The sequence below is a fragment of the Rhinoraja longicauda genome, chromosome 8 (assembly GCF_053455715.1).
Source record: "Rhinoraja longicauda isolate Sanriku21f chromosome 8, sRhiLon1.1, whole genome shotgun sequence".
Classification (NCBI taxonomy): domain Eukaryota; kingdom Metazoa; phylum Chordata; class Chondrichthyes; order Rajiformes; family Arhynchobatidae; genus Rhinoraja; species Rhinoraja longicauda.
Window position 1 is genome coordinate 44,090,688 of NC_135960.1, and position 25,540 is coordinate 44,116,227.

A 25,540-nucleotide genomic window follows, 5' to 3' on the forward strand; every position below is an offset into this window, starting at 1 on the left:
TCGGAGGCCGAGAAAGGCATCGGGGGAAAACCCCACGACTTGTGCTGTGGAACCTGTTGCAGTACAAACAGGAAAGATGCCATTAGGCTGGAAAGAGTGCAGAGAAGATTTACGGGGATGTGGTGAGGACTCGAGGGCCTGAGCTATAGGGAGAGGTTAGGCAGGCTGGGACTCTTTTCCTTGCAGTGCAGGAGGTTGAGGGGTGATATTATAGAGGGGTATAAAACCATGAGGGGGAGTGATAGGGTAAATGCATGGAGTCCATTTATCCCAGGGGCAAATTTTAACAGAGATGTGTGGGGCAGGTTTTCTTCACAAAAAGAATAGTGTGGGTGCCTGAAACACTCTGCCACCGGTGGTGATTGAGGCAGACATGATAGTGGTGTTTAAGAGGCTTTTAGGTAAGCACTTGGATATGCAGGGAATGGAGGGATATGGGTCACGTGTAGGCAAATGAGATTTTACTTTGGCATCATATTTGGGCCAAAATTTGCGGGCCAAAGTGCCTGTTACTGTCATAGTGGTATACAGTGTGGAAACCGGTTCTTTGGCCCAACTTGCCCACACCGACCAACATGCCCCATCCACACTAGTCCCACCTGCCTGCGTTTGGCCCATATCCCTCTAAATCAATCCTATCCCTGTACTTGTCCAAATTTCTCTTAAACATTGCAATAGTACCTTCCTCAACGACCTACCTCCCCTGTACTGTTCTATATTCTACCTTCTGGTCCAAAGAATTAAGATTGCAGATGTCAAGGAAGTGGCTGTTTCCCCATGAATGCTGATTGTGAGTTATATTCTATTTTTAATACTTCATTGATCTGCTTCCATGAGAGGGAGATTTGTCAGAAGGACAATGTTAGCAGTTGTATTGTTTGCGATTTGCCGTTCCCTTTTGGGGGAAAAGGGTGTGGTGAGCACTGCACTATTGTAATTCCAGAATCTTTGTTTTCCATACAAAATAGGATGACTTAAAAAAAATACTTGTGTTAGCTGTAAGGACAGGTGTAAGGGACAGTTTCTTCCCAGCTGTTATCAGGCAACTGAAGTACCCTGCCAACTACTAGAGAAACTACCATCCTGACCTACCATCTACCTCAGTGGAGACCCACGGACTGTCTTTGATCAGACTTTATCTTGCACTAAACGTTATTCACGTTATTCCCTTTATCATGTATCTGCACACTGTGGATGGCTCAATGCTAATCATGTATTGTCTTTCCACTGATTGGTGAGCACACAACAAAAGCTTTTCACTGTACCTCGGTACACATGACCATAAACTAAACTCAAACTAGACTCAAACTAGACTCAAACTTTAGGAATGCTCAGATGTGGAGGTGCTGAATGGGACACTGACCGCTTACCTTCCTCACACACATACACACATCCGTACACAGATGCACCACTGGTTTTCTGTCAACTGTTGGTCTGGCACCTCCTCTAATTACAAGAGGGCACTTGAAATCACCCCCGGAAGTCCCCCCCAAAATATGGCGCCAAGTCTGGGTGAGGCGGCCAATCTCGACCTCATTGGGACTTCCATGGCCGATCGGTGGGTTGAATTTGCCATCCTGAGGCCAGGGCTCTGGAACTCCGGCCCAGCCGGAGCCGGCAGATCCGTTCCCATAGTCGACCTCTGAGGCTGAACTTCTGGGCTGCTCTCTCGACCCCTCGGCGGCCGAGGTGCACCGTTCCAGTGCACCTGGACTCCTCTGTCAGCAGGTAGTTGAGGCAGGTACTATAACGAAGACACTGGACAGGGACATGGATTGGAAAGATTTTGAAAGATATGGGCCAAAAGTGGGTGGATGAGACATGCAGATGGGGCATTCTGGTTGACATGGGCAAGTTGGGCAGAAGGGCCTTTTTCTGCGCTGTTGAGTCAAACACAGGCCTAGATGGGGCATCTTTGTTGGCATAGACAAACTGGGCCAAAGGGCCTGCTGCGCAGATGGAAACATTCATAACATTGCTAATAATAACAAGCATTCCCAGTGGTAAAGTCAACAAATGAATAAAAAGTATGTGGGAAATTCCTCCTTTCCTGTCCTTACGTAGTGGCTCTAACAATTTGAATTCAAAATGACCTTGTGACTTTTAGCGCTCCGAATATTAGCTGTTCCTATGCCCAGTGGAATTATGTTGTGATTGCATGTGTAGATGAGAGCTTTAAACAATGTCTTTACAGAAAGGAACAATCCAATGTCATGACTAAGACATTGCCATGTGCTGGAGTAATATTTCTTGGTTTAACTCATGCTATTCACAGAGGTTGCAATGCCCAGTATGTATGGGAGTACATAATGCTCTCTTTGTTTTGACATGCGAATGGTTCAGTTATGGTTATGAATATGAATAAATCACACTGTTTTCATGCCTACATTCCAGATGCCTCACGCTGGCAATACATTGAAATCACATGGCCAACTCAAAGGATATATATTTTTTAAAGTAATATTACAAGTAATCATAACTTGATAATGCCAGGTAGTTGGCTAGGAACTAAATAAGAACATAAAACAGTACAGCACAGAAACAGCCGGTGATAGGATGGTTCAGTCGTCTGATAAGATCTGTGAAGAAACTGTCCCTGAATCTGGAGATGTGCATTTTACCACTTCTGTACCTCTTGCCTGATGGGAGAGGAGCAATGGGGGCATGACCCAATGAGACTGGTCATTGATTATGCTGGTGGCCTTGCCGAGGCAGCGGGAAGTGTAGATCATCTTCCTCTGTGCGGTGATGCCTCCGTGTTTATTTGCAAATTATTCCAAACACGTGCAGGATTGTAGGTTGATTGGCTTCTGTAAATTGCCCCTAGTGTGGGATGCAAAACTGGGATAACATAAAACTAGTGAATGGGTGATCGATGGTTGATGTTGACTCAGTGGGCCAAAGGGTTTATTTCATTTTAGATTTTTTTTAGATTTAAAGATACTGCGCGGAAACAGGCCCTTCGGCCCACCGAGTCCGCGCCACCCAGCGATCCCCGCACATTAACACTATCCTACACACACTAGGGACATTTTTTTACATTTACCCAGTCAATTAACCAACATACCTGTACGTCTTTGGAGTGTGGGAGGAAACCGAAGATCTCAGAGAAAATCCATGCAGGTCACGGGGAGAACGTACAAACTCCGTACAGACGCTGCCTGTAGTCAGGATCGAACCTGAGTCTCCGGTGCTGCATTCGCTGTAAGGCAGCAACTACCGCTGCGCCACCGTGCCGTTGTATTTCCACGTTGTATTTCTAAACTCTTACAAAATAATTATCTTCAGCTTTGTATAAAGGTTAAAGCAATCGGAGTGCTGTAAAATTGCAGTGATGATTCCCACAAGGGGCAGCATAGTGGTGAGCGGTAGATTTGCTGCCTCACAGTGCCAGAGTCCTGGGTTCGATCCTGACTATGGGTGCTGTCATTATTGAGTTTTTTTTGTTCTCCTGTCCCTAAATACCACCAAGACCAAGGAGCTGATCATCAACTTCCGTAGGTCACATAACGGGGAATACGCCCCGATCTTTGTCAACAGGGACAGTGTGGAGAGAGTGTCCAGCTTCAAGTTTCTGGGCACTCACATTTCGGAGGACCTAACATGGTCCAATAACACTGCTGCGTTGGTCAAGAAGGCACAGCAACGACTGTTCTCCTAAGAACACTGAAAAAGTCTGGTCTACCCCAACAGCTGCTGATGACATTCTATCGCTGCACCATAGAGAGCATCCTAACACATGGCATCCCTGTGTGGTACCTCAGCTGCACGGAGGCAGAGAGGAATGCTCTTCAGCGGGTAGTCCATAGAGCTCAGGGGACCATCGGAACACAGCTACCAGACTTGGAGGGCATCTACAACACACGATGCCTCAGAAAAGCCACCAGCATCCACAAAGACTCTTCACACCCCTGCAACAGTCTGTTCGAACTTCTACCATCGGGCAGATGATACAGGGCCTTCTACGCCCGCACCTCCAGACTCAGGAACAGCTTCATCCCCAGGGCCATAGCTGCTATGAACCGGTCCTGCTGAGCCGGATGGTCACATCACACAGTGAACCGGCACAGATCTACTTGAACTTTATTTAGTTTTAAAACTGTTCTAATTTATTTCATTGGGTTGTTTAAATTAATACTGACTAGCTAATTAATTTATTGCATCGTATGGGAGGCGCATTCCCAATCTCGTTGTACCCCTGTACAATGACAATAAAGATATATTGTATTGTATTGTCTTGTGACTGCATGAGTTTTTTCCTGGGTGGTCCGGTTTGCTTTCACACTCTAAAGGTTTGTAGGCTAATGAACTTCGGGAAATATTGTAAATTGTCCCTAGTGTGTAGGATGATGCTAGTGTATGGGGTGATCGCTGGTAGACGAAGACTTGGTGGGCCGAAGGGATAGTTTCCGTGCTGTATCTTTAAAGTCTAAACTTGGCTTCAAGGAAAGAGAGGGGTGTTTCAAGGTTTCAAGGTCAGTTTATTGTCACATGTACCAATTCAAGTACAGTGAAATTTGAGTTCTTTTTCTTGTGATGGAAGGCATGCCTTGCCTTGCAACACTAATAATACCAATTGTGCATCAAAGGTTGGCTTATAGACGACCATTTGATATCGTCTGGCAAGGCAAAAGATAATACTTTAATAGATATGGTTCAAAATAGTGCTGATTTTAGCTTTCCTCACTGATTGGATGTAGCGGTTTGTTTGAAGTCTGTGGAATTTTCTAAATTGCTATCCTGGTGCAAAGGTTGAGATTGCAAATTACTGTGCCTCATTTCCAGTAGCATTTCCTGTGACCATTGAAGCGATGTGCCTTTTATCATCGGGAAGAAGGTAGAGTCTGAAGACCATGACCACCTGGTTCAGGAACAGCTTCTTCCCAACAAACCATCAGGCTGATATCACCCTCTGATTAACTAAAGAGCCACTATCGACCTCATTGGAGGTCCTCCGTCTATCTTTAATTGGACTTTACTTGACTTTATCTTGCACTGAACATTATTTCCTCCATCATGCATCTGCACACTGTGGGCGGCTCAATGGGTATCATGTGTTGTCTTTCCGCTGATTGGTTCGCACACAAAAGAGATTTTTCACTAACTCAGTACACGTGACAATAAACTAAAGTAAACTAAAGTTCTTGAACACTGCACAACATTAGCCTCAGCTATGAACTCTATGGGCTGTCCTTAATTGCACGAGGGGCTATGGCTTTTTGCACTCCTGTTGTGATTATTCACTTGTTGATATTTTTTGAATAGTTTATTATGTATTACCTGTGTGTGTTGTGTTTAGGGGGCTGTTAAGCTGCTGCAAGTAAGATCCTCTCACTTCTGTTGTGTTGTTGGGTTGAGTGCAGTATTGAGTGGGAAGATATAGAGTCATACAGCACAGAAAAGAGCTCTTCGGCTCAACTTGTCTCTCTCAACCAAGATGTCCCATCTAAACTAGTCCCATTTGGCCCACGGTTATTGGATGTGGAGTGAACTCCCAGCAAATACAAACAGAGGTCTCTGCAATGTACATTGTGTCAACCCTTCCACCTCGAAGTTCAATGGTTCTTTATTATCACATGTACCGAGAGGTACAGTGAAAATCTTACTTGCTGCATCTTTACAGGCCCATTAACAAAATAACACACAAATAAATAATAAACAGTACAATAAATTAATATTCAGTAATACCAGGTAACCACATTTCTGAAAGTCGAAAGAGAGGCAAAGAAAGTACGTTTGCTTTCATTGGTCTGGCCATTAAGTAATAGAGTCGGGAAGTCGTAATGCAGCTTGATGATTGAATTGAATTGAATACTTTATTGTCACATGTGACAAATCACAGTGAGATTCTTTGCTTGTATACCTTACCAAGGTATGCAAATGGTCGCCCATAAAGGGCGCTTACGAAGTTACAAATTCTCTCCCCCCCCCCCCCATGCCGGTTCCCCCTTTGTTCCTTCCTCGGCAGTGACGTCCCCACTCCATGTGTCCGTTCTCATCCGTCGGTTGGCGTCATCATCGGCCGCCGCAGCAACATCTCCACTGTCGCTACCGGGTCCTGTCCGGCCGCCTCCATAGCGCCAACCCAGGCCCCAGCCGCGGCCTAAGACTTTGGGTCAAAGAAAACGGAACACACCTCACAACTTCCCCCGCGCATCTTCTTTAAAGTTCATCCCTCTCACCTTAAAGCTAAGTCCTCTAGTTCCTGATATTTCCACCCTGGGGGAAAGGTTCTATGCCTTTCATAATTTTATAAACATCTATCAGGTCTCTCCACAATCTCCAACGTTCCAGAGAAAACAATCTCTGTTCAATTTCTCCTTATAACTAATACTCCCTAATCCAGGCATTTGGAAGGGGTTTCAGATTTGCCAACAGTGCACCATACATTGTTTAACAATAAACATGGGGTTTAATTTGTGGATGAGAGTCATCGAGTCATACAGTGATGTTTCGGGTGGAACCTTTCTGACTGATCAATGTGAAGAAGGGTCTCGACCCAAAATGTTACCCATCTATAGTCATACAGCACAGAAATGGGCCATTCAGCCAACTTATCCATTGCAACCAAGATGCCCCTTCTACACTGGTCCCACACGCCCGTATTTGGGCCATATCTCTCAAAACCTTTCCTGTCCATGTACATGTTCAAATGTCTTTTAAATGCTGTTATAGTACCTGCCTCAACTGCTTCCTGTGGCAGCTCATTCCATACACCCACCACTCTACATGAAAGGGAGTGAGGCATATTTTGGCTGCAGCAGGTTTGGAGGCCAGAATCACAGTGAGTAGGCATCCAGTTTAGTTTTGTCTTGTCTCGTGTACCGAGGTACAAGGAAAATGTTTTGTTTGTGTGCTATCAAGTCAAACAAAAGACTATACATGATTGCAATCAAGCCCTCCACTGTGTACAGTTACGGGATAAGGAGTACAACATTTAGTGCAAAGCAAAGTGCAATGAAAGATAGACCAAAGATCTCCAGTGAGGTGGGTGGGAGGTCAGGTCCACACTCTAGCTAATGAGAGGACAGTTCACTTGGCTGAATCCATGGGTTTGATTAATCCATGTCTACCTATCTCTGGCAAATCCTTTTTAAGATCCCTTCCAGCCTGCTTTGGTTATCTGTTCCGATCTCACCTGGGCTACTCAGGTTACCAAATAAGGAAGGTAAGCTGCACAAAGAACCACCTGGGAATACGTTGTTATGGCACACACACAAACCTTTGCTTGCAAACGGATAATGTTAGGTGACGAATATGCCTGGAACTGTTCGGTTCGTGAAAAATCAGGAGCTGCAGGAAGTTGACAAAGCTGTATTAAATGCAGTGGCACAGCTGGTAGAACTGCTGCCTCATGGCACCAGAGGCTCGGGTTCGATCCTGACCTTGGGTGCTGTTTATGTGTGGAGTTTGCACATTCTCAATGTGACCACATGGGTTCCTCCGATTTCTTCCCACATCCCGAAGACGTGCAGGTTTGTAGGTTAATTGGCCTCGGTAAATTGAGCCCAACTCTGAGAACATTTAGGGAGCCCTGGGAGCGAGGGAAATTGTGTTGCAATGATTCATTATGCAGAGAGCAAGTGGTACACAGGCTGGCAATCAGAACAAAGGTCATTGTCAATCCTATTGTTTAGCTCAACTGCCAGGAAAAATTAATTTATTTTAATGTAGGCATTGTTCCCAGGACCAAGAGAGGGAAATGCACATTAGTTTAGAGATACAACATGGAAACAGGCCCTTTGGCCCAATGAGTCCAGGCCGACCATCGATCATCCGTTCACACTAGTTCCATGTTATCCCATTTTCTCATCCAATCCCTACACACTAGGGGCAATTTACAGAGGGCCAATTAACCTACAAACCTGCAGGTCTTTGATATGTGGGAGGAAACAACGGAGCACCTGGAAGAAACCCTCGCAGTCACAGGGAGAACGTACAAACTACACACAGTCAGGATCTAAACTGGGTCTCTGTCGCTGTGAGGCAGCAGCTCTACCCACTGTGCCACTCTATTTTTACACTAATCCTAAATCCCCAGCTTTCATTTTACAATGTCATGGAGCTGTACAACATGAAAACAGGCCTTTCAGCCCACCTTATTCATGCTGACCAAGTTTGCATATTGAGCTAGTCCCGTCAGCCTGCATTTGGCCCATTTCCTCCCACATCCCAAAGACGTGCAGGTTTGTAGATTAATTGGCTTCTGTAAATTGTCCTTAGTGCATAGGATACAACTTGTGTTCAGGGGGATTGTTGGTCAGCACGGACTCCGTGGGCCGATGGGCCTGTTTCCACTCTGTATCTCTAAACTAAACTAAACTTGTGTTCAGTGTGATTACTGGTCAGCACGAACTCAGTGTATCGCTAAAGTATGTTCCACGCTGTATCTCTAAAGTTTACCAAATGCCACTGTCATAACTGTACCCGCTTCTATAGTTTCCTCTGACAGCTCGTTCCAGATACGCACTACCCTCTGAGTGAATAAGTTGCTCCTGTAGTCCCACCTACATCTCTTTCCTCGCACCTTAAGCCTGTGCCATTTACCCTGGCAAAACATTAATGTTCACTTCATCATTTAAGAAGAGCTTGCAACCGGTCGGTGAACCACATGTAACCCAAATGGGAATTTGGGGATTTTTTTTCTTGCTGAAAAATATTTCTGTGCAAGACATCCTTGCCTCATGTTTGTTCTCTGTGCCGCCACTGAAGCTGCTGAAGTTATTTAGAATAATATTTCACCTCCCACTTCCCTGAACCTCTTATCTGTTTATTTATAGTTTTAAATGAAGGCATTGATAATTAATGTTGGACCATTCGCTCATTCCGTACGATTCAGAACTAAGAAAGCTTTTTGTTTTGAATAAAAGCTATGGTGATTTTTTTTGGTGCAAATTTCTTTTTATTTATAGTTTATTTATTAAATAAATGGATTAATTGTGGTTGCTTTATGCCGATCCAGTGAAAACAGCACAGTGGCGTTGCTGCCTTACAGCGCCGGAGACCCGGGTTCGATCCTGACCTCTGATGCTTTCCGTGCGTGGAGTTTGTATATGCTCCCTATGACTGTGCAGGTTTTCTCCAGGTTCTTCGGTTTCCTCCCCCATCCCAAGGATGTGCAGGTTTATAGGCTAATTGACCCTCTGTAAATTGTCCCTGGTGTGTGGGATTGAACGAGTGTGTGGGTGATTGTTGGTCGGTGCAGTCTCTGTGCACCACTTTCCACGATGTATCTCCAAACTAAAAAGACAATGAAGCAGAACGTAGAATATAGGAAAAAAAACTGCAGCTGTTGGTTTACAAAAGAAGACACCAAGCGCTGGAGTAACTCAGCGGGCCATGCAGCATCTCTGGAGAGCATGGATAGGTGATGTTTTGAGTTGGAACCTTTCTTCAGCCTGATAGTAAGGAAGGAGGAGGAAGCTGGAAGAGAGGAGGTTGCAGGACAAATCCAGGTAGGTAATAGGTAAACACAGGTGAAGGGGGGGGGTTGAATGGTGGATGTTTTTAATAGATAGGTGCCCAAATATTAGTGAGCATCCATGGGCTTTTAGACCTGAACAGTAGACTTGACCAAGAGTTGATCAAAGAGCTGAAGATTATTTTTAAAGAATTCTTTTTGCAGAGCGCAGTTTCACTGATGTGTGTTCTGTTTTTCACCAACAGTAAGAGGACCAAAGCAAAGGCCCCAGCACCACCCGCACTCTCCAGACATGGTGTCAGCTCGTCAGTAGCCAAGAACCAAGAAGGGGAACATCTCATCATGGAACAGAAGGACCCTGCCCTCAATGCCCATGTTGAGTTGAGCGTTGTCCTTCCCGGAGGCTCGGTGCACTCCACCAGTGTTGATGGAAGGTGAGAGTCTTTGTATCTCTCGTCCACTTTGTACGGCAGCCGCAGTGGCGCAGCGCTAGAGCTGTTGGCTTATAGCGCTTGCAGCGCCGGAGACCCGGGTTCCATCCCGTCTACGGGTGCTGTCTGTATGGAGTTTGGACGTTTTCCCCGTGACCGTGTGAGTTTTCTCCGAGTTCTTCGGTTTCCTCCCATACTCTAAAGACGTGCATGTTTTTAGGTTAATTGGCTTGGTGTATGTGTAAATTGTCCCTAGTGTGTGTAGGATAATGTTAATGTGCGGGGATTGCTGGTCGGTGCGGACTCGGTGGGCCGAAGGGCCTGCTTCCGCGCTGTATCTCTAAACTAAACTAAACTACCTCTGCTTACCCTGGCACTTTCTGAAACAAGGATGGGCACAAAAGTGCTGGAGTAACTCAGCAGGCCAGGCAGCATCTCTGGATAACATGGATAGGCGACATTTCGAGGCGGGACCCTTCTACAGACTGTATTTCCATTGTCTGCTCCAACACTTTGTGTTTTGCTCCAAGATTCCAAACGTCTGCAGTTTCTTGTGCCTCTATATTGATAATCATCCTGCAATACGATGACCGTTCTTGTAATCTGGTGAATCCAATCACCAGATGCAATTGCACTTGTACAATCGGCTGTTTAATCTGTGGTTTATTTACAATAATGATTTATTCACCTAGAAAACACCATTTTGTTATTTCCTAGTAAACCCATGATGGATTTATTGGTTTTTCTCTGTGGCAAGTATCGTTTGAATCCGTCGAGCCACACACTTGATCTGGTAGGAAACGAGAAAAATCCAATCCGCTTCAAACCCAACACTCTGATTGGGACCTTGGAAGTAGAGAAAGTTATTCTAAAGGAGAAAAATGTGGAAGAGAAAAAGAAGCCCACATCAGTGGTGCCTGAGGTTAGTTGAATCAATTACCATGTAAAATTCATGCCAGTCATAATTTTAACAAAAAGTAAAGCTATTTAGAGTCATACGGCATGGAAACTGGTCCTTCAGCCCAACTCATCCATGCCAACCAAAATAGCCCATCTCAGCTTGTCCCATTTGCCTGCATTTGGTTCATATCTACATTTGGTTATTATTTTATTGAATTTTTGTTTATTATACATTATCTGTGTGTGTTGCATTTATGGGCCTGTTATACTGCTGCAAGTACGAATTTCATCGTTCTGTTGTCGCTACATTGAGCACTCCTGTCGTGTCCTATCCCTCCAAATCAGTTAAATATCTGGTATTCATAGAACGTAGAGTCACACAGCACGGAGATTTGGATTTGGAATATTCCATTTGGTATATTTTGGTGGACCAAGAACGAAGAACCAAGATAGATCCGAAGACCCAACTTACCCATGCCGACCAAGGTGCTCCATCTACACTAGTCCCACCATCCTGCATTTGGCCCATATCCCTCTAGACATTCCTATCCATGTACCTGTCCAAATGTCTTTTACACATAGAACAGTACAACACAATAACAGGCCCTTTGGCCACACTGTTTGTGGTGGACATGATGACGAGACCATCTCTTATCTACCTGCACGTGATCTACATCCATCTATCCCCTGCATATCCATGTGCCCCTCCAAAAGCCTCTTAAGCGCCACTATAAATCCACAGCATCGTTATTTCAGCAACTTCTCCCAGGCAATCCCTTGCATATTCTAAACTTCTTGTTATTTTTTCAGCAAACAGTGCGTGTGGTGGTAAACTACAAGAAAACACAGAAAACCATTGTCCGCGTTAGTCCCCTCGTTCCTCTTCAAGAACTGATTCCAGTGATCAGCAATAAGTGTGAATTTGATCCAGGCAGCACGATTCTCGTCAAAGACTTTGAACATCTGGAACCCTTTGATTTGACAAAATCTCTTAACGAGTTGGGTTTGCGAGAGGTGTGTGCGGTGGATACCAGTGCAGGTATGTACCTGGCTGTGGCCAGCGAAGAAACCTACGGCCACCTCATCGTGTACGATTTGCCGGAACGTCCGGTTGCCAACCATTTTAACTCCCCTGCCCATTCCTACACTGACCTTTCTGTCCTGGGCCTCCTGGAGGAAACTGGAGGAACAGCACCTGACTAACACAATAATAACTTACTAACACAATCAGTGGCATGAACATTGAATTCTCCAACTTTAGGTAACAAACAAACAAATAACCCCCCTTATGTTCCTCCTCTCTTCCCTGTATCCCATCTAGGTACGCACCCATTTCTCCCCTCCCCCATTCCCTTCCACCCATAACCCATATCCCTTCCTCCGACTTCACATTTCACACCACATCTCTCCCTATATCACACCTTATGTCCTTTCATCTCTGGCCTTCGTCACTTGCTCCACCCATCTGACAAACACCCACCCTCCCCCTCCATATCCACCTACCATTCGCAAGACTATTCCATCCCCACCTCTCTTCCCACTTTCTTCCCCACTACAATCAGTCTGAAGAAGGGCCATGACCCATAACGTCACCCATCCATACTCTCCAGTGATACTGCCTGATCTGCTGAGTTATTTGTGCCTGCAGAAATGTATGGCGTTTGATTGCTTTGAAATAATCCAGAATAAAACACTGCACTAGTATTAAAAATTGTTCATTGATAAAGTTCTTTTTTTTAAAAAAAGCATCAATACTTTAATTGTATTCTGCAAACCTTCTACATATCAGAACACTGAACTTCTATCCATAATACTGAACGTTAGTCAAATGGATGTAATAAATGTTCTTTCATGAAACAGTCCCCAAACTGAGTTGTAAAATGGAGAAAACTGACTGCTGTGAAAGAGAATGCTAAATTATGAATTGACAATAATGTTTGATTATTACTATCTCCTTCCACCCCCTTTACACTTCATATCATGTGATAGGAATAGAATTAGGCCATTCGGCCCATCAAGTCTACATGGCTGATCTAACTCTCCCTCCCAACCCCATTCTCCTGTCTTCTTCTCTGAACAGTACTAATCAAAAATCTATCTATCTTTGCCTTAAATGTATCCACTGACTTTGCCTCCACAGCCTTCTATGGCATAGAATTCCACAGATTCACCACCCTCTGACTAAAGAAATTGCTCCTCATCTCCTTCCTAAAAGAACGTCCTTTAATTCTGAGTCTATGACCTCTGGTCCTAGACTCTCCCACTAATGGACACATCCTCTCCACATCCACTCCATCCAAGCCTTTCATTATTCTGCAGGAAAAATGTTCCCCATGTTGCTGATGGTGGGAGAGTCCAGAACCAGGGGTCATAGTTTAAGAATAAGGGGTAGGCCATTTAGATTGAGATGAGGAAAAACTTTTCACCCAGAGAGTTGTGAAATGGTGGAATTCTCTGTCATAGAAGGCAGTGAAGGCCAATTCACTGGATGTATTCAAGAGCAAGTTAGATATAGCTCTTGGGGCTCACGGAATCAAGGGATTTGGGGAGAAAGCAGGAACGGGGTACTGATTTTGGATGATCAGCCATGATCACATTGAATGGTGGGGCTGGCTCAAATGGCTGAATGGCCTACTCCTGCACCTAACTTTAGATAGCTCCTCTGTCCCTCCCTTCCCCTCTTCCTTCCCAGATCTCCCTCTATCTTCCTGTCTCCACCTATATCCTTCCTTTGTCCCGCCCCCCTGACATCAGTCTGAAGAAGGGTCTCGACCCGAAACGTCACCCATTCCTTCTCTCCCGAGATGCTGCCCGACCTGCTGAGTTACTCCAGCATTTTGTGAATAAATCGATTTGTACCAGCATCTGCAGTTATTTTCTTATACTCCTGCACCTATTTTCTTTGTTTATTCTGTATGTTTCAATGAGGTCCCACGTGACCTCATTAATTCCTGGTTGACGGGAAGGGTGGGGCTTGCTGGCTCTTCCCTCTCCGGGCGAGTTCTCGGTTCTGAGGCGGGTAAGCCTGCGGTTGGGATACAGCCACAGCTCGCTGGGCCCCCGGGTCGAGCCCCAGGCTGCTGCAGGGCCTCCAGCGGCCCTCTCACTGCTTCCTGCCGCCACTCTGCTTAGTTTAGTCTATTGTCATGTGTTCCTAGGTACAGTGAAAAGTTTTTGTTGCGTGCTAACCAGTCAGTGGAAAGACCATACATGATTGCAATCGAGCCATTTACAGTGTACAGGTACATGATAAGGGAATAACGTTTAGTGCAAGGTAAAGCCAACAAAGATAGTCCGAGGGTCACCAATGAGGTAGATAATAGTTCAGGATTGCTCTCTGGTTGTGGTAGGATGTTTCAGTCGCCTGATGACAGCTGGGAAAAAATTCACTGAATCTGTTGGTATACATTTTCACACTTCTATACCATTTGCCCGATGGGAGAGGGGAGAAGAGGGATTGGCCAGGGTGCGACCCGTCCTTGATTATGCTGCTGGCCTTGCTGAGGCTTGCCGGCCCTCAGTCCCACTCCCTCCTCTCCAGTCCACGAGGTGAACAGAGGCCGGGGCTTGGCGGCAACCTCTCCGGGTTGGTTCTCGTTACCATGGCAGCGAGCCAGGCCTGTTGTCGGGAATGAATGCAAGCGCGGCACGATCTTCTACATTCTATGATAAAACCTAGAGAGTTAAAATTGTGCCTTCCTATTTTTTTAGGACTTTCCCAGCATGATATTCCAGGTGAATCCTTACAACAAGGTAATACAATTTTGGAAATTTGATCTATAAAATAGTGCAGATCATATATTTTGCTCTGGATTTTGGATTTTCTTTAGTATGAATTTGTACCTTGTATATGAGCATTTCATACTAGTACCCCTATTTAGTTTTTTCTCTTTCTACATCTTTAGTTTGTCCTATTTTCCACTTCCCCCACATTCCCCCTTTTCTCACACCCCAGTTTGTTAGCGTTTGTGCATCTGTCTCTGTAATCAGTGAAATCAATTGTAAAATTAGAGAATATGTGAGGGTCCTATTTAAGTTGGGTTTATCTTCAGTGTAGCTGTATTCCATCTCATAGAGTCTTACAGCATGGATTTAGACCCTTTGGCCCAACCTGTCCCTGCCAACCAACATACCACTTCCCATCTAAGTTAGTCACATTTGGCCGATATCCCTCTACCCTCTCCTATCTATATCTTTCTAAACCTTTCCTATCCATAGAGTTATATAATACAAAAGCTGGCTGTTCAGCCCAAATCGTTCATGCTGACCAATATGTCCCATCTACGCTAGTCCCATTTGCCTACATTTGGCCCATTTTCTTCTAAACCTTTCCTATCCATGTCTTTCTAACCCCTTTCTATCCACAGAATCATAGAGTCATACAGCGTGGAAACAAACCCTTCAGCCAAACTCGTCCATGCTGACCAAGATGCCTCAGCTAAGCAGGTCTCACCTGCCCGCGTTTGACCCATACCCCTCTAAACCTCTCCAATCCATATCTTTCTGAACCTTTCTTATCCATTGTCTCAAGCTTTCAGTCTTTTTGAAGCACTTGTTTGATTTATAATGTGGAGAATGCTCATGAATGAAAAGACCCTCTTAGAAAATGGACCTAACGATGTGAAAGATGCAGTCAATGTTTAACTTCATTTCCAACTTACTGTGTTTCAGACCAGGCGCATGTTTCAGGGAATTTAAATCTGGATAAGGAAAACAAAGGGTTCCTCAACATTTTTCGACTGAGTAAGAAAAAACGGGAAAAAGTAAGCATTTTATATGAACGTTAATTGTATCATATCTGCTAAAGCTGGCAGAGTGTAGTCTGAACTGAACGTCTTCAGTTCTCTGCACTTGTGAAATTATCCTTTTAAATAATTGTGCTTAATTGTACATTTGTTCAAGAGCAAAAAGTTGCTGTCCTCTACAAATGCACACAGTGGTGGAGTGGGTAGATCCGCTGCCTCACAGCGTCAGAGTTCCGGATTTGATCCTGACCGTGGGTGCTCTCTGTGTGGAATTTGCACGTCTCCCTGTGACCACGTGGGTTTCCTGCGGGTGCTCCGGTTTTCTCTCACATTCCAAAGACGTGCGGGTTTGTAGGTTAATTGGTCCTCTGTAAGTTGCCCCTAGAGTGTAGGGAGTGGATGAGAAAACGGGATAACGCGTCTGAAGAAGGGTCTCGACCCGAAACGTCACCCATTCCTTCTCTCCCGAGATGCTGCCTGACCTGCTGAGTTACTCCAGCATTTTGTGAATAAATAGCATTATAGGACATCTATTTACTAAAACTCGTTTGTTTGTTTGTTCCTGAACTACAGCCAAAACGGTACACGATAGCGCGAGAATTTTAGGCCCACCTTATTCAGCGCTATCACTTTGGTGTTAATGGAAGAAGTTTAATTGAAATCGGTGTTATATTTTTAAAGTTTTCACATTTTAAAGTTTAAAACACGAGGGAGGGGGGTGTAGGGAGGGAAGGAGGGAGGGGGGTGGAGGGAGGATAAGGGTGATTGAGGGGGATGGAGTGGGGGGTAGGGGAGGTAGAGGGAGGGAGGGGTGGAGGAGGGAGAATAAGGGGGGTTGAGGGGGATGAAGTGGGAGGGAGGGGGGGAGTGGGGGAGGGGAGGGTGCTGCACCAATGCAGGAGAGGTTTGGGCCCAATGGGTCCACTTGGTCTAGTATAACATAGAACTAGTGTGAACGGGTGATGGATGGTCGGCATGGACTCGGTGGGCCCGAGGGCCTGTTTCCATGTTGGATCTCTAAAGATAAGGAATCTGAGGGGCAACTTCTTTCACACATGGAACGAGCTGCCAAAGGAGTTAGTTGAGGCCATACCAATATTTAAAAGACACTTGGACAGGTTCATGGATAGGGAAGGTTTAGAGAGATATGGGCCATCTCTGGGGAGGTGGGACTAGTATAGATGGGGCTTGGATAGGAAAAACTCTATGCTACAGATGGCTGTCATTTGGTATTTTTAAAGCGGAGATTATCAGGTTCTTGTGTAGGAAGGAACTGCAGATGCTGGTTTAAACCGAAGATAAACACAAAAAGCTGGTTTAACTCAGCGCAGCAGGCAGCATCTCAGGAGAGAAGGAATGGGTGAAATTTCGGGTCTAGCCCCCCCTTCAGACTGGTTAGGGATAAAGGAAACGAGAGTATAGACGATGATGTGGAGAGATATAGAACAATGAATAAAGGATCAGGTTCTAGTTTACTAAGGGTGTCGGGTTACGGAGAGAAGGCAGGAGAATGGGTATAAGAAAATAACTGCAGATGCTGGTACAAATCGATTTATTCACAAAATGCTGGAGTAACTCAGCAGGTCAGGCAGCATCTTGGGAGAGAAGGAATGGGTGACGTTTCGGGTCGAGACCCTTCAGGCAGGAGAATGGGGTTGGGAGGGGAAGATGGATCAGCCTTGATTGAATGGCGGAGTAGACTCGAGCTGGACTAGACCTGTAATTACATTTGAGTGGACGTGACAATGTTAGACGGTGAGTTTTATTTTTCTGATGTATTTTTAGCCAACAAGTGCCCCAGCGACGCCGTTAATCAGCCCCCAGAGACCGCTGGGCATGAGCAGCTCCAGTGCCTACTGTCCGACGTATGAATTCAACACCTTGCCCTCGGGCGTGCCGAAGAAACGTCAGGCTCCCGCGCCGCCACCACCGCCGCACTGTCCGCAGAGTCCGCAGAAGGAAGCGAGTCAACAGGCACCAGCCCGGCCCGTCTCCTGTGTCTTCTCTGACGTCGCCCCGAATGAGGCTGCACAGGTTTGTGACCGAGATGGTTCAATGGTTCAATGGTACAAGTCAGGTCCACCACCGATCTCCCATCGCCCTTGCTTCCAGAGCCTGTCTGGATTATCTGTTTTGCCGGACCAACAGAGGCCACGGCCTCCGAGAGAAGTCCAACGATACCGGAACGGTCCGCCTAAGCCCCGGGGGGCCCGAGACACCGACCGCCCCGCTAAGTCGGCCTCTGAAGTCGGCCATGGGAATGGATCTGCCGGCTCTGGCCAGGCCGGAGTTCCAGAGCCCTGGCCGCAGGGGGCAAATTCAACCCGCCGATTGGCCACGGAAGTCCCGATGAGGTTGGGGTCGGCCGCCTCACCCGGCCTAGGCTCCACATTTTCGGGGGGACTTCCGGTGGGGGATTTCAAATGTGCTCGTAATTTTGTCTGAATTAAAGGAGGTGCCAGACCACCAGCTGCCAGAAAATCAGTGGTGGACCTGTAGTTTATTGTCACATGTACTGAGGCTCAGTGAAATTCATTTTTATATACAGTTCAGTACAAATATCACTATTCATAAGCACTTAGGTGCATCTTAGATAAGCATCTCAGATGTAGTACAAGTGTATCGTGGTCGTACACTTGGACAGTATATAGAGGTGCTAGATTTGGTGCCATTTCAAGGACTAGTGTAGATGGGGCATGTTGGGTGGTGTGGGCAAGTTGGGCTGAAGGACCTGTTTCCATACTGAATGACATAACATAACATAACATAACACTGGTTAGCAAGGGGAATAAAAAAAGCACATGAGACGCTTGTGTCTATTTCTGGAGGATTGGAATTGGATGTAGGGATGTTATGGCCAATCTTGATGTCATTTTGATCAGAGTGTACCATACAAAAAAAAGACTGTCGGATCCATGATGTGGGTGCAGAGAAGAGAATGTAGGGGTGGTGAAAAGGTAGTCGGTCACAATCTTTTCCCCACGGTGGAAATATCCAACAGTAGAGGGTGTAACCATAAGGTGGGGGGAGGGGGGGGGGGGTGGTGGAATTTAAAGAAGATGTGCGTGGTAAGTTTTCTGTAGAGAGTGGGGCCTGGTTTGCGATGCCTGGGATGGTGGTGAAGGCAGCTGCGATAGTGGCGTTTAAGCGGCTTTTAGCTAGGCACATGGGAATGCAGGGAATGGGGGGTAGACACAAAATGCTGGAGTAACTCAGCGGGTCAGGCAGCATCTCTGGAGCGAAGGAATGGGTGACGTTTCGGGTCTTCCGTCTGAAGAAGGGTATCGACCCGAAACGTCACCCATTCCTTCTCTCCAGAGATTCTGCCTGACCCGCTGAGTTACTCCAGAATTTTGTGTCTACCTTCGATTTAAACCAGCATCTGCAGTTCTTTCCTACACAGGGAATGGGGGGGGGGGGGGGGTGTGGATCATGTGCAGGCAGAGGAGATCAATTTAACCCAGCATCATGTTCGGCACAGACATCCTGTGCTGTACTGTTCTATGTTCTAAGATACCAGTTAAGCTAATGTGAACACAACATAACTGAAAGAGGAAATGCTGGAAAATTCAGCAGGTCAGGTCACAGCTGTGTGACTTGCAGAGTCATTCCAACATTTTCAGCCTCTGCATTTTTATACTTAAAGTCTTTGTGACATGTGGGTCAATGGTAGTCCGTATTATTCTGCGGCCAATCACTATAATGCCACTACTTACTGACAGCACTTTGTGTTTTGCTCAGGATTGCTGCAGCATTCTTATGTCTCCATTGAACAGACTTGGATTGTTTTCTCTGGAGCGTTGAGGAGAGACCTGATAGAAGTATCTAAAATTATGAGAGGCGTTAGATAGGGCAGACAGTCAGAACCTTTTTAATTTAGTCATAAGATGAAAAATTACACGAGCAGAATTGGGCCATTCGGCCCATCAAGCATACCGCCATTCAATCATAGCTGCTCTACTTCTCCTAACCCCATTCCCCTGCCTTCTCCCCATAACTTCCGACACCTGTATGAATCAAGAATCTATCTATCTCTGCCTTAAAAATATCCATTGACGGCCTACACTGTCTTCTGTGACAAAGAATTCTATAGATTCACCACCCTCGGACTAAAGAAATTCCTCCTCATCTCCTTCCTAAAGGAACTTCCTTTAGTTCCACTCTATCCAAGCCTTTCACTATTTGGTAAGTTTCAATGAGGCCCCCCTCATCCTTCTAAACTCCAGTGAATACAGGCCGATTGGCATTAAACAATCATCATATGTTTGAATTGATTTAGAGATACCACGAGGAAACAGGCCCTTCGGCCCACCAAGTCCACAACCACCCCGTACATTAGAACTATCAGACACACTAGGGACAATTTAAAATTTCCCAAACCTACCTATAAATCTGTACGTCTTTGGAGTAGGAGGGAGGAACATGAGTGGGAGAAACCTGAGCACCTGGAAAAACCCCACCTGTTCACAGGGAGAACGTGCAAACTCTATACAGACAGCACCTGTAGTCAGGATCAAACAGGGGCACTGTAAAGCAGCAGCTCTACTGCTGTGCCACTCCTTTTTCTCAGGTTGGCTATGTCAAAGACGAGAGGGCATAGCTTTACGGTGAGAGTGGTAAAGTTTAAAGAATTTGCATTTAAATATTTGAATAAATTTTAATAGCCAAGTATGTATACATACAAGGAATTTGCCTTGGTGCTTTGCTCACACGATAGACAGTAGACAATAAAAAATAATAAATTATAATTTAAACACGTGAAGAATTAAATAGAATACCAGAGTACAAGGAGGCTACAGACTTTTGGGTGTTGAGTAGAGCTACTGCTCGTGGGGAAAAAAGCTGTTTTTATGTCTGGCTGTGGCTGCTTTGACAGTCCGGAGTCGCCTTCCAGAGGGAAGTGCTTCAAAGAGTTTGTGGCCAGGGTGAGAGGGGTCAGAGATGATCTTGCCCGCTCGCTTCCTGGCCCTTGCAGTGTACAGTTTGTCGATGGGGGGAAGGTTGCATCCTTCTCGGTTGATCGAATGATGCGCTGCAGCCTCCGGATGTCGTGCTTGGTGGCTGAGCCAAACCAGACCATGATGGAGAAGGTGAGGACAGACTATGATGGCTGTATAAAACTGGACCATCATTGCCTGTGGCAGATTGTGTTTTCTCAGCTGCTGTAGGAAGTACATCCTCTGTTGGGTCTTTTTGACTGTGGAGTCGATGGTGGCCCCCCATTTAAGGTCCTTGGAGATTATGGTTCCAAGGAACTTAAATTACTCCACAGATGTGACTGTGGTGTTGTTGATGGTGAGTGGGAGGAGGGGAGGGGGAGCTCTCCTAAAGTCTACAATCAATTCCACCGTTTTAAGAGCATTGAGCTCCAGGTTGTTGCGATGGCACCAGGACGCCAGCTGTGTCACTTCCTGTCTGTAGGCAGATTCCTCCCCATCCTGGATCAGTCCAATCAGGGTTGTGTCCGCAAACTTGAGAAGCTTGTCAGAGGAGTCTGTGGAGGTACAGTCGTTGATGTAGAGAGAGTAAAAGAGAGGGGAGAGTACGCAGCCTTGCGGTGCTCCTATGCTGAGGGTCTGTGGGTCTGAGGTGCTTTCCCAGCCTCAAATGCTACTTCCAGTCTGTTAGGAAGTTGATGATCCATTGACAGAGGGGTTCAGGCACAGTCAACTGGGAGAGTTTGGAGTATAGTAGCTCTGGCACAATGGTGTTTAATGCAGAGCTAAAGTCCACAAACAAAATCCTTGCACAGGTCCCCTTGCGGTCTAGGTGCTGGAGGATGAAGTGCAGGCCTAGGTTGACTGCGTCATCCATTGATCTATTTGCCCGGTATGATATTTTTCAGGTGGGCCAGCACAAGTCTTTCAAGCGTCTTCATGACTACAGAGGTCAGTGTGACAGGCCTGTAGTCATGGAGATGTGTGTGGCAAATTGTTTACACAGGGCGTTTTGTGCTTGCATTGCATTGACTGGGGAGGTGCTGGAGGCAGTTACAATAATGGCATCTGAGAGGCTGTTGGACAGACAGGCACATGGTTATGCAGGGAATGGAGGGATATGGATCACGTGCAAGCAGAGATTTGTTGGGCATCAAGTTCAGCACGTACATTATGGGCCAAAGGGGCTGTACTGTTCTACGCTCCAGTGTGTCAAACGCTGACATACTCCTAATATTAGTTTATTTCTTTATAGAAAATAGACTTTGCCTTAATCTGGACTTGTCCATATTCTCCACAGATGCTGCCTGACCCGCTGAGTTACTCCAGCTCTCTGTGAAACGTCACCTATCCATGTTCTCCAGAGATGCTGCCTGACCCGCTGAGTTACTCCAGCTCTCAGTGAAACGTCACCTATCCATGTCCTCCAGAGATGCTGCCTGACCCGCTGAGTTACTCCAGCTCTCAGTGAAACGTCACCTATCCATGTCCTCCAGAGATGCTGCCTGACCCGCTGAGTTACTCCAGCTCTCAGTGAAACGTCACCTATCCATGTCCTCCAGAGATGCTGCCTGACCCGCTGAGTTACTCCAGCTCTCTGTGAAACGTCACCTATCCATGTCCTCCAGAGATGTTGCCTGACCCGCTGAGTTACTCCTGCTCTCTGGGTCTTATTTTTGTAAACCGACACCTGCAGTTCCTTGTTTCTACATCTTTGCTTTTGTCTCTCGTGCTTGTGAAGATTTTACACGATGCCTCTCATTCCTGATGTTAATCTTGTCTTTTAATCTGCTTCAGTGCGGGGCGGGAGCAGGTAGACCCAGGGCAGGGTCTCTGCCACATGGTGATTCTGCCTCTTCCATGAAGAAGAAACGAAAGGCACCTCTTCCTCCCGGTAAAGCTGCAGACGTCCAGAGTGCTCCTGACCAGGCTAAAGGTTTGTCATTGTCTTTATTCTGTGGCTCTGATTCAGATCGGTTTATTATCAGTGGTTCAATGGTGCATTTATTGTCGCATGACCTACACAATAGGAATCGAGGTAACTTTTTCACACAGAGGGTGGTGGGTGCATGGAACGAGCTGCCGGAGGAAGTAATTGAGGCAGGACTATCGCAACCTTTAAGAAACACCTAGACATGGATAGGGCAGGTTTAGAGGGATATGGACCAGACGGGGATGTCTTAATAGATGGGGCATGTTGGTCGGTGTGTGCAAGTTGGGTCAAAGGGCCTGTTCCCACGTTGTCTGACTCTATGTCTGAAGTGCTAACACAGTGAAATTCTTAATCTTACAAACAGTCCAGTAGAGTATTGGCATACGCTCGATCTCCAATTAGCAAGTGTACAGAAATAGTCTGCAGAGCCCGCACGCAAGAGGCACCATGTTTTGGCACCATTTTCAAAGTCCCCGCTCCAGTTCTTGTGAGCGGTGTCTGTTCCAGGCAAGTCCCAGGCTGTTGTGGGCCTCCAGCCGTTGCCTTCCTTGGACGCCACGTCCCTCTCCTCGCCCTTCCATCGTCCGTGCCGACCAGCGATCACCCGTACAGCAGTTCTACTCAACACAATAGGGACAAATTAAAGAAACCAATTAACCTACAAACCTGCTCGTTTTTTGGGATGTGGGAGGAAACCGGAGCACCTGGAGAAAACCCACACGGTCACCGGGAGAATGTAAAAACTCCGCAAAGATGGCACCCGTAGTCAGGATCAAACCTGGATCTCTGGCATCACTGTGCCACCCTTATCGTAATCGTGGCATTGGCCAGATCCAGTTTTATCCAATGATACAGCTCAGTCTTGGACTGTGACGTGATTGTGGGAAATTGCCGTGGGAACCACTTAATGGTAAATTATACGTGCAGAGTTAGTTTATCTGTATTCAGAAATATGCTCCAACATGCAACTCATCTCGAGGTCAAAGTCAACAGTTTGAATGCAGTGGTGCTTGGCTACCTGACAGCATCTCACGGGCCATCTGTCTTGTCACGTACTTCCGATTATTAACAAACGGAGTTATCTTTTGCACGCTGACCTGAAGAATGGGAACGTAAGGAAAAAAAGACCTTATGATACATGTTTAATTTGGTTTAGTTTATTGTCACAGTGAAAGCTTTATGTTGCGTGCTATCCAGTCAGTGGAAAGACAATACATCATTACAATCGAGCTATCCACAGTGTACAGATACAGAATAAAGGGAATAATGTTTAATGCAAGATAAAATCCAGCAAAGTCCGACTAAAGATAGTCCGAGGGTCTCTAATGAGATAGATAGTAGTTCAGGACCGCTCTCTAGTTGTTGATAGGATGGTTCAGTTGCCTGATTACAGCTGGGAAGAAACTGTCCCTGAATCTGGAGGTGTGCATTTTCATACTTCTGCACCTCTTGCCTGATGGAATGGGGAGGGGAGGGGAGGGAGTGACTGGGGTGAGACTGGTCCTTGATTATGCTGGTGACCTTGCCGGGGCAGCGTGAAGTGTAGGTGGAGTCAATGGAAGGGAGGTTGCCTTCACGTCCCTGAAGATAGCAGCAGAGGTATTTTTGAAGCTGCATGAGACACTGGATTAGTTGAGAATAACACATGAGAGTCAGAGGCCGACTAAGTATTAAAAAAAGTACTGGTTTAGTTTAGAGATACAGCATTGAAACAGGCCCCTCGGCCACCGAGTCCACACTGATCATCGATCACCCGTTCACCCATTCTATACTACCCGACTTTCTCAACCACGCCCTACACACGGGGCAATTTATAGAGGCCAATTAAACTACAAGCTCGCACATCTTTGGAATGGGGAGGTAACCAGAGCACCTAGAGGAATCCCACTTGGTCACAGCGAGAATGAGAAAATTCCACATACAGACTGCACCCGTAATCAGGATTGAAACCAGGTCTCTGGCACTTTGAGGCAGCTGTGCTGCCCTATTTTTTTTTGTTGCCCTATTGAGATTTATTATGGTCACATGTACAGAGATACAGTGAAAAGCTTAGCTTTGCATGCTATCCAAACAGATCAGATAATACCATACAAAAATACAATCAAGTCAAATTAAAATATAATACTGATATCCTGCCCCGCATATCTTCCAGCTTTCTCCCCTATCAGGCCCCCCCCCCCCACCCACCCTAAACATCAGTCCCTGAGGAGATACCCTACCCCTCCGCTCTCTCATCTCTGACCCAAAACATCACCTATCCATGTTCTCCAGAGATGCTGCCTGACCCGCTGAGTTACTGCAGCACTCTGTGTCCTTTCTTTAATAATACATTCCCTGTGCTTTAAATAGCCACTACCTGTGACGTGAATGTCTCAGTTTCTGAAGGTGTGAAAGGCACACAGTTAATAAATGCTCATAGTCCCGTGAAGAGACTTGCTTTAAATCCCGCTTTGTGATAAAGTCCACCACGCATTTTGCCGGCACCCTTGGTGCCAGAGCATTTCTGGATTATCCGTTTTGCCGGACCAGGTCACGGTCTCCAAGAGGAGTCCAACGATACTGGAATGGTCCGCCTTGGCCGCCGAGAGGCCGACATACAGAGCCCGTAAAGATGGCCTCAGAAGTCGGCTATGGGAACGGATCTGCCGGCTCCGACCGGGCCAGAGTTCCAGAGCCCCGGCCGCAGGGGGCAAATTTGACCCTTCGATTGGTCGCAGAACGGCCGTCTCACCCGGCCAGGGCGCCACATTTTTGGGGGGATTTACGAGGGGGGAGTGGGGGGAGGGTGATTTCAAGTGCACTCTAGTAATTTTGTCCGGATTAAAGGAGGTGCCAGACCATCAGTTGCGTGAAAATCTGGTGGACCTGTATACAGATTTCCTTGTGGTGCAATTCCAAGATCGCGCCACCTGCTGGCAGTTTGGATACCTGCAAGGACTTGGCAGAAAACTCCTGCCTCAGTCCACTGTACTGGTTCAAAATACACAGGAACAAATGAAAGGGGACAGAGAGAGGTAGAGCAGGTGATTTGTCAAGTCTAACCATTTTGTAACTACCTCATAATCCAACCCGGTCAGCACAGTGGTGCAGTGCCTCACAGCGCCAGAGACCTGGGTTTGATCCTGACTACGGGTGCTGTTTGTATGGAGTTTACATGTTCTCCCTGTGTCTAC

At 46.3% G+C, this 25,540-nt stretch overlaps 1 protein-coding gene across 2 annotated transcripts in view; it reads left to right on the forward strand.

Moving 5' to 3' along the window:
* cobll1b (cordon-bleu WH2 repeat protein-like 1b) overlaps positions 1-25,540 on the forward strand; it is a 98,995-nt gene that overhangs the window by 54,101 nt on the left and 19,354 nt on the right. For both annotated transcript variants that reach the window (XM_078403796.1, XM_078403797.1), the window contains exons 2-8: positions 9,667-9,855; positions 10,570-10,774; positions 11,563-11,791; positions 14,464-14,505; positions 15,424-15,515; positions 17,283-17,531; positions 22,232-22,370. In XM_078403796.1, the coding sequence (XP_078259922.1) occupies positions 9,667-9,855; positions 10,570-10,774; positions 11,563-11,791; positions 14,464-14,505; positions 15,424-15,515; positions 17,283-17,531; positions 22,232-22,370 (1,145 nt within the window). The remainder of the gene's footprint in view (positions 1-9,666; positions 9,856-10,569; positions 10,775-11,562; positions 11,792-14,463; positions 14,506-15,423; positions 15,516-17,282; positions 17,532-22,231; positions 22,371-25,540) is intronic.